At 36.8% G+C, this 10,117-nt stretch overlaps 1 protein-coding gene across 1 annotated transcript; it reads right to left on the bottom strand.

Annotated features, from left to right (window-relative positions):
• Positions 1–293: 293 nt before the first annotated feature.
• LOC141698618 (uncharacterized) lies at positions 294–2,102 on the bottom strand. The gene is made up of 2 exons (XM_074503386.1): positions 1,629–2,102; positions 294–1,028 (listed from the first exon to the last, which is right to left on the bottom strand). Exons 1-2 carry the CDS (start codon positions 1,959–1,961, stop codon positions 558–560), a joined length of 804 nt encoding a protein of 267 aa, XP_074359487.1. The 5' UTR covers positions 1,962–2,102; the 3' UTR covers positions 294–557.
• Positions 2,103–10,117: the final 8,015 nt, after the last annotated feature.

Here is a 10,117-nt window from a genome sequence, read left to right as displayed (position 1 = left end):
TATTAGAATTCGGCAGTTAGATTTGCAACAAGCCTTGAATAGCTTAAATCAAACTCTACCACATAGTACTTGAATGAATCTTAAGTAAATTATTTTATAAGCACGAAATCCAGCTTGTGTAATTCCGATATTGTGGAAAGTTTAGAGTTGGTCCGGAACTAAGCAATTTCGTAATGAACAAATTTGAGAACACAGTAGGTAAGTAGTTTGTAACAACAATCTTACGAAAACCAGCCATAGACGGTAGTTATTATATACTAGTTGGTAATCGCGTGCGAAGCACGAACCCGAAATTAAAAATAATAGTATCACATTATTATTTGCATAAAACTGAAACTCATAATTCGTGCAAAATACGGATCTAAATATAATAAATACAGATCTAAATTTGATACCTTGATACTTTGATACTTTTAACACTAAATTATACATGATTTCGCTTATTTAAAAAGAGTACGGATGACCGAAACCTTAACACTGCTTCTGAAGCTAATATGTCCAACATTACTTCATTCTAATTTCCGAATTTACTTACATTCTGGTATCCGACAAATATTCTAAAAAATGTATGGAATGAGAGCCTTCACATCTTTGGGGAAGTCCTCAAACTTGGAGAGGTACCATCTTCTTGTGGCATAGCTTCTCCCCGTCAAGTAACCAATTGTGCCAGCAGTGAAAGATAACGCATATACAGTTTGTGAAATGCAGGAGATTCCGATAAATCCCAATATCTCGAATAAGTAATGTGGACATATAACTGAACCAAACAGTCCTCCTTGAGGAATCTTGTACTCTTTCTCCCCCTCTTTTCTCAGCTTAGATAGGAGGTAGTGGTGATAAAAATTCCCGACAATACCAACTAAGAAAACTGCGATTCCAGCGTATTTTAGATCAATTATTGGCTCGGCAAATTCTCCACATAAGTGCTGAGAGTAGATCAGGCTGACTGAGGAAAGAAAATAACTCGTGGAGATGGCAATCGCGGTGTCTATTGCCATGCTTCCACTGTATTTGTGAATGAATAAAGTCTACACAAAAATTTCAAGTACTTTGATTAGTTAATCTTAATGAAAAATAAGCAAGCTAGAGAGCTCAATATTAAAATATTATTCATAATTGGAATTCTTGTGATCAGCAAATTAACGCAAGAACAGAGTCTTATTTTGTTGAGTAAATTGTCTGTATGTAAGTCTAATTCTCATTACAGAACTAGCTGGTGTGGACTAGATAACAGATGCAGACCACAGAACAAGAGATATTGTGCAAATGTGCATACTTTAAGGTTACAGCATCTCTATCTCTAACAACAGAATCATAGTCCACTTCAAAAATATTTACAAGATATTTGGGCTAGCTAGTAATAAATTAGTACACTCTGAAATTTGAACTAAAACACTTTTATTACTAAGAAATACTCAAATATTTGAGAAGGAAAGATAGTTAAACTATATACCCGTTTTATTCGGATTTCAACCCGCTTAGGTTAACGGGAATAAAATAAGATTTCAGTACAAAAATGTATTAGAACCTTATCCTCATTCCCGCTAATTGGGTTGAAATTCCATGATATGAGTGTAAAATAACAAGATAATTAAGTTAATATATAACTGCAGTCATTGAGTACATACCTCAAAAAGCCTCTTGAAGAAATGGACAGCAAGAGCAGAAGCAACCAAAGTAAATCTGAGACCCTCATCTTGCATTAAGGCCAAAGAGGTAACACTAGCAACAAAAGCTGGTGAATAAGCCAAGAGCATTCCATTTCTACCCGAAAGCTTGATCATCGAATCTTCGACATTCTTATTGTTGGTGTTGAAAAACTTCGAATACTGCATGCTCTTTCCTTTAATTTCCATCAATCCAGCATTGACTAATGATGCACCATTGATTACTGTCATGGCTGTTACGAACCACGATGCTGGCGGCGGGTAGATAAATTTCAGTAATGTAGACAGAACCATTTTGGTAAGTAGCTATTATTTACTGAACAGATATAAGCCTAGAGTTAAAGAGAGCTTCTGGTTTCGAAAATATTTGTATGATTTTGTCAATGTGTCATAATAATTTACATGGTATGTGTAGCTTTGAGTGATATGGTCTACAAAATGCCACGAATGTAGATTGTTCATGGTTCTAGTTTCGTGCTGCATTTAAAGATGAAAATTGGAGGATACATCCACATCACCTTTATTTTTCTTTTAAAATTATGAAATTTGAACGTTTGTTCAATAATTCTATAGCTTATTCTCTAGACTCTTGTCCAATTCCAAAGCGGAAAGTCTAGACTATTAGTGATGAAGCATAACACATAATGTGCAGTCTTGATTCTAAAGAAACATAGAATGTTGCAGATTTGGAAGCTTTTAACTTGTTCTTACAGACGATGGATGTTGCAAATAAAAATTGGAATACAAAGTATTAATACGATTCTTGAATCAATGCTAAAACACTGATCTCAAATTCCAAGTTATATCGGAAAACATGTTCCCCTAGTTTTCGTTCGAGCCTTGCAATAGATGTAACTGCAGAGCCCGAGAGGAAACAGTGTTCTTGTCGATCTAGCCTCAGTCAGGAGAATAAGTGTTCATCCAAATTATATGAAATAGGTGGGGTCGATGACCTTTGGGTTGTCAGATGTAGCCACCTTGGATAAGGCGTCTGCCCAATGGTTCACGGGCCTGTCGATGTGGTTGATGGTCCACGAGGTCAATAATTGACGAATGTTTGAAGTGATTTGCATGTCTGCCGCCATTTTTCATTTATTATTTTAAATTATCCCAAAATTTGTTTAACCACTAACTGTGATTCGCTGAATATGTCAATTACTGATACCTCTAAGTGGCGAGCCAATTTGAGTCATGCTATAAGTTCTTCATATTCTGATTCATTGTTGGTTTTGTGAAATTTGAACTTCATGACTTGCTCGATGGTAAAGCCCTCCGGACGGGTTAGGATGACGTCTACTCTACGAGCCTGTGATGTGGATGAGCCATTTTTGAATAAGATCCACCCTTTATAATCTGTGTCGGAGATTATTTCGCGTGGTTCTGTTTTTTGAGAATGTGCACTCTGAGACGAAATCAACTAAAGTTCGAGATATCAGTTGCCGTTCTTGATTGGAATTCTATGTGAAACTGACTTAGCTCTATTGTCCATGACGCGAGTTTTCCTAACATGCCAGGCTCAGGAAGAACTCGACGAAGTGGTTGATTTGCCATTATCATTATAAGGCGTCCTTGAAAGTATTGTCTTAGTTTTTTACTGGCCATGACCAATATGTACACAAGCTTCTCGATATTTAATCGAGTCTCAGCTTCTTTTAGAATGTGGCTTGTGTAGTAAATGGGCCTTTGATCCGATTTATCCTCTTTGATGAGCACCGCGACCACCGTGAGGTCGGGTGCTGATAGATATAGCTTTAATGGTTCGCAAGGTGAAGTCTTAGACATGATTGAAGGAGATGTGAGGAATTTTTTTTATCATCTGTAGGCTTTCGTACTCCTTTGTCCACTTAAAGGTGTTGTGCTTTGAAGCTTATTTGATAGCTTGTTACATTGTCAAACACTTCTTTGAGGCCTGGGGTATGAAACGTCTTAGAGCTGCAATGGACCCTACGAGAGCCTGTAGCTCTTTGAGGCATTTTGGGGTGGTTATGTTTTGTATGGCTTTTACATGGTTGGGGTTAGCTTCAATGCCTCTTTGAGTTAAATGAATCCTAAGAACCGTCGATTAATTTAACCGAATGAGCATTTAGCTGGATTTAATCTCATGTCATGAGCTCTTATCCTTTCAAATGTTTCTCGCATATATTTAATATGAGATGAATATGTTGGTGACATGGCCACGATGTCATCTACGTATACCTGGACATTCCTTCCGATTCATGGGTCAAAAATTATGTCAATTATTCTTTGGTACAACCCTATAGGAAAAGACGCCTTATGAGTGATGAATGCAGTATCATCCTGATCCTTTTCGGCCAATTTAATTTGGTTATAACCCGGAAAAGTGTACATAGAAGATATCATTTCATTTTCAGTTATGGAGTCAATGAGCTGGTTGATGTTTGGGAGAGAGTAGAAGTCCTTGGGGCAGACCTTATTGAGATTGGAGTAATCGATGCACATGCACCACTTTCCATTGCTCTTTTTGACCAGGGCTGCGTTAGCTATCCACTTTGGGCATCACAGTGGCTTGATGAAGTCTGCGTCTAAGAGTCTAACCACCTCTTTCTCAATTGCCTCTTGTTTTTCCTTGAAGATAATCCTTCTGTTTTGCTTTATAGCTTGAGAATCTGGGTTTATGTTTAGGCGCAGGGCCACCTCTGTTGGAATTCTTGGCATGTCTTTTGGAACCCAAACAAAGATGTCTTTGAACTTGTTGAGAAGATGTATGAGAGCTTCATGAAGCTCATGGGATATCGTGGTTCCGATTTTCACTGTATTTTCGAGTTCGTTGACATCAAACGATACCTCTTCTACGGGCTCAACTGGATCGTAGTTCGGGGGCTTCGGGAGCTCAATGATTTCCCTTGGATTGATTTTGACTACCTGGTTCATTGAGGCCTCTGAGGTCAGTGATCTCTTAGGGATGACTGACCCAATATAACATTTCCTTGAAGTTTTTTGATCGTCACACATTTTTCCCACTCTAAAATCAGTGATAATCTTCATTTTGAGGCGTGGGATGGAAATTATAGTTTTCAAAAGTCCCAAAGTAGTTTGACATATGATGGAGTTGTAGCTAGAAAATGCGTTTACTACATGAAACTTCACCATCTGCCATATTTGGCAAGGAGGAGATCCGAAAAATACTGGTAGGTCGATGACCCCAACTACTTTGACTTTATTTTTTATAAATCCGTGAAGGGGGCATCTTTCGCATCACCCAATTTTATGTCTCCCAAATATATCCTTATAAAAGCTCTATGGTATAAAATGTCAATTGAGCTACCATTATTTATCAGTATTTTCTACATCGCATTCGTTCCAATTTTGGTGGTGATGATCAAAGTATCTTGGTAATCTTCAATCACTCTGTTCCCGTAATCATCATATGAGAATGATATGATTGGAGATGGATTCCTTCTTGGTCTTTTGGAGTCAATTCTGAATACTTCTCTTACATGTGATTTTCTTGCCATATTAGAGATTCTTTCGGCGGAATGACCACCTGCTATAAAATTGCTGATCTTCTCTTGGTAATATTGTTGCTGGTGAAGTGGATCATCTTTGACAGTGAAGTGTGAGTTCTCTCCGCTCTGAACCTTGTCTTTGATCAAGTTTTTCAATTGATAACACCTTTTTTTCGTGTGCCGTGTCTTCATGATAGTCACAGAACTTGGTGCCCGGGGGCCTGTTTGGGTTCATAGGCCCCGGAGGCATACCCTGGGCATTCCTTAAGTATAGCTAGTATCCAGGTCTTGTTGATGGTGAACTTTATGAAGTCATGCTCCTCATTAGGCTTAGGAGGCCATGCCCGTTGCTTAAAAGGAGACATCCGAGATGTCAATGACATGTCTGAGGTAGAACAAGTCTTTTCTTCCTTCTTTTCTTGAATGGAAGATTTATGAGTTAACCTTTTATCAATTCCGCGACTTCGATCAGTTCATCGATAGTGTCACTGTAATACCCCATTCCCATATTGAGGAGACTTGGGACTTCTATTTCGTTTATAAGACAAAGTACTACTACTTGTACCAACAAATCATGGTCGGGCTTATTGTTTATCCAAGTTGGCTGCATTTGGGCTAGTAGGCTTTATCTTATTTTAGACCCGGAATCAGGAATTGACCCGGTTTTCGAAAAAGGCTCGTGATTTGACCTGGATTGTCAAATATGGTATCAGATTCGAATCTCGAAAGCTTGAGTCGTCAAGTTGCCGGAGATGGGGACACGAAGGCTGGTGGTATTATCCCACAATGGACAGAGATCCGGAGGCGGGGACACGAAACCAACAGGTATTATCCCACAATGGCTAGAGAGGCAAAAATCCGGACATATAAGCTGTCTGTTCTGGCCTAATAAGGACGTAAGGAGTTTAGGTGGGCCTGGGAGTTTGTAACACCCCAATCCCACATTGAGGAGATTTTGGACTTTAATTTAGTTTATAAGACAAAGTACTACTACTACTTGTACAACAAATCATGATCATTTGGGGGCCTGTAGTGGGTTGTCAAAGTCATTGCACAGACCTCCTCGACCTCAGAGACCTGGATGATTGGATGTTGCCAACCGCCTCTTGTAGACCATGACTCGATAAATTGCGCTTACCACATGAGAGCAGGGCACTTCAGGAATATTGAGAAGTATTGACATCTCACCACGTCAGAGTGTCCGTGGAATGCCATGCACCATCAAAGAGATGAATGAAGTTGGCGGTATATACGGAGCCATCAAACTGATCGATGGAGGGTACTTTCAGTTCTCTTTTTATTTTAGCTCTTTCTATTCACTTTGACAAAGGACTCCCCGAGGAGGCCTCAACCTTCCCCAAGTGAGTTTTAATGAAGTCCTTGAACATACCGACCTCATCCTTCGTGAATTTTTTTGAGGTTGATTTTCTTCTTTCACAATAATCCTCGTCCATCTGAGGATTTATAGCTCTCTGTTTTGCGTCTTTGCCTCTTAAAAGAGAACGAGCCTAAAGAGTCCTCAGCTCTTGTATACTCACTTCCCATAGATGTCCTCCACGAGGTTTCATAGCAGTCAGTCTGGTATTATTAGGAGACGTGTCCCTCTGAGACCTTGGCTTTGTAAGCGAGCAATCTCATTTCTCTGCCTTACTTTTTCTACCAATATTCTTCTTTCAATATTTCAATATTTTTGGTGTCCGTATTCACAATTTGAGCATCAGGAAATTTGTTTTTCCATTGGATTATTTCGAGATGGAGTCCAACATCACTTCACGTGTTTATCTTGGGGAGTGAGGATGCGTGTTCTGGTATCCTTTTTTGAGCTATCCTTCTCGCAAAGTGGATCTAAATGACATGACAACTCATTGGTTTTAGCACCTTCCTTTTATGTGAATAAGGAAACCAGAGTCATTGGAGCTTTGTTTCTCCCTACCCGTTTGATTTTGGCAACGTCCTTGGTGCTCAGAATCACGCCTTACTTGTACCTTATTATGGATCGGCCATTTTCCGATTTGGTCGGAGAATTAAGGTCGATATATTATGCTATGTAAATTGATCTAAGTGTCCGTAGCTCGATCTGTTGTTATGAATTAATTTGGTTGCTGAATTTTATGTGTTATTACTAGGACGAGGCAAAAGTTTCTTTTAAAGTTATTGTTAAAGTATAATATCTGGACCCCCTATAATGCGTGTTTACGAGTCTGTATATAGTCTCTAAGTAGGCTTCTAAGTGAGCTTTATCTACTAGGTAGACCTAGGCCCAACATCGATCTAGCCTTGGTCAGGAGAATAAGTAATACATGTTCATAGAAAATATGTGTCCGTTTAGGAAAATTTAAAATAAGTAACTTATGAATTAAAATGAATAAGTGATTTACAAGTTATAAGTAGATGAATGCTTATAAGTTATACAAGTGTTTGGATAATTTTACTTGTAAGCCATGGTTTGGTTATTTAAATAAACTAAAATAATTAATTTTCAAATATAATTATCTTTTGTGAATTTTAAATTAGATTAACATTTAAAAACATATTTTTAAAAATTAAAGTTAATCCCAACAAGGTGTTGGTGTAGTGGTTGAGCTCTTGTACCCCTTTGCGGGAGGTCAGGAGTTCGACTCCCTGCGTGTGCGTGTGTAATCAATTAGCAAAAAAAAAAAAAATTAAAGTTAATAAGAAAAATGAAAAATCAAATTAACTTGAGAAAAAGTACGTCATTACCAATATAAAACTTATCAGTTTATAAATTATAAATACAACTTATAAATTAGGTCGTCAAACAGCCGTAAATAAATATTATAACTTTTAAATCAAAAACCAACTTTTAATTTGGTCGCGAAACGGGGCATTCTAACATCTTTGAGTGAGGTTGGCCTCTATACGGAAGGACTCTAAATCTTACAAGAGTTGTGATAATTTGAGGAAGTCGAGTACTATGTAGACCGTACAAGGTTTAGAAAAATAGGTGACTTTTAAGATTTTAAGTATTTAACATGAACTAAAATAACATCACAGGTAATTGGTGATATAAAACATATTTGTTTAAAGTAAATAATGTAAAATGAAGAATAACACTGGAAAATAATGAGAAGTCCGATGCAATATGTTTTTAATTTCATTATGCTACAATTTGGGTAACAAGAAGCAGTGACAGATTCAGTTTCGAATATTGGCGGATCTAGTTTCGAATATAAGGAGGGTCAAAATTTTTTAACGCATTCGAGCCGAGCATTTGGCATGTTCTGTTCGAGTTCGGCTCGAAATAGGCTTGAGCTCATTCGAAAAAAATTCAAAAATACGATTTTATATATTGGATTATTGCGAATATTTTCGGCTAAAACATTTCTCTTAATTATTGCATTTGCAATCGTTAGAATCACTGACAATTTTATCAATATATACACCCAAGGATACTAATATCTTTGTGTTTTCAACCATCTTTTGAACGAGAGATTATGAATACTCTTCAAATTTTAAAAATCAGCTTTGATTCTCATGTCAACTGTGTAGTTAGAAAGCTGACCTTCAAGTGATTAGAAAAAGAATTTGATCAAATTTTAAAGGATAAAATTTTACAAGTTGAACTAATTTTAGCTTATCAAAATTTGATAAAGAATTATGTAGATTAACGCATGATAAATATGAAATCAACTTCATATTAACTCTACAAAAATTAGAACTAATGATGTTAAAGTGGTTTAACTAAAAATGCTAGTACAATATTTATTCATATCTTTTTTTTTGTCATCTATTCCTATTTTCTATTTCATCTATAACTTATAATTTTTTAAAACAAAAAAGTTTAACTTTCACTTATAAATTTTTTGCCCCAACGAAATATTTTTAAATAGGGGCAATATTTTTTTGTAAAAATTAAGAGGGTCATTTTCAATTTTTATGTAATTTGAATATACATAGTTAATTAAATTAAAAATTTAAGGGGATCAGATGACCATGCCTTTCCGAAGATCCGCGTTTTTCAAGGAAAATGAATCAATACTAGTAAAAGTCTGCACTACAAGAAAAACGTCAATATATAATGGTTAAGCACTGATGTGAAAAATGCAAAAAATCGATGTCTTCGTGGGTGTAGTAAAAGGTCTTTGTTTTTCACATCAGTTCTGGACCAATGTGAAATGTGGCGCCCTCCAAACCAGGGTCAGAAGTTTGGGGTCCACACACACATACCTTATTTATAACCTGCTTATAACAATAATAAAGATAATAATAATATGCAGTGACCCTACCTACCAACTACCACGGACCGCAACAGGTTAAAGTATGTACACAAGCCACACACACACACTTTATATTACAAACATCCAAATCCCAACTATTCAAACTCAGAACTGAATATTAAACATTATTACAAACTTTTACAAACTTAAACTATCTCAAAAGCTGTCAGCTAGCTTAACTTGATCAACCTGGACCCCTAGCTCTCGCACTGGATTGGGGATCCTCGCTACCAATTGGTTTCTTCTTAACTGGAAAAGAACATAAACAACATCACACAAATGAGCTAACTAGCTCAGCAAGTCACAATGACAAGACTGAGAATAATGATCATCAAGTGAAAAAGGTTAAGGTATCAAGTGAATAATGATTAACGATTTAGAATTGTATATTATATTTTATTTTAAAAACCAAGGTTAGGCTGCTGATCAGTCACGTACTAACCCCGAGCAAGGCACACAACTCCGCTCTAATTACTGGATCCAAGGCACACATTGGCCTAACTTGACCACCAATCTGGTCTGACCACGAATCTGGTCCACAATTTTATAAAACAATCCAATTCTATCATAATAACAGAATAAACAATATAAAGCAATAAACAAAATCATAATCAACATTGGGTATTCAATAATGAAATGGTTTCAATCTTCACAAAGGATCAATATGGCAATCTCAAAGAAGAGCTGATGGGTAATGAAAGAATTGGATAACAAAGGAATCAACGCTTCAAGGTTACAAGGATTT

This window comes from Apium graveolens, chromosome 11 (genome assembly GCF_009905375.1).
Source record: "Apium graveolens cultivar Ventura chromosome 11, ASM990537v1, whole genome shotgun sequence".
Classification (NCBI taxonomy): domain Eukaryota; kingdom Viridiplantae; phylum Streptophyta; class Magnoliopsida; order Apiales; family Apiaceae; genus Apium; species Apium graveolens.
This window is presented reverse-complemented; position numbering and strand designations above follow the sequence as displayed.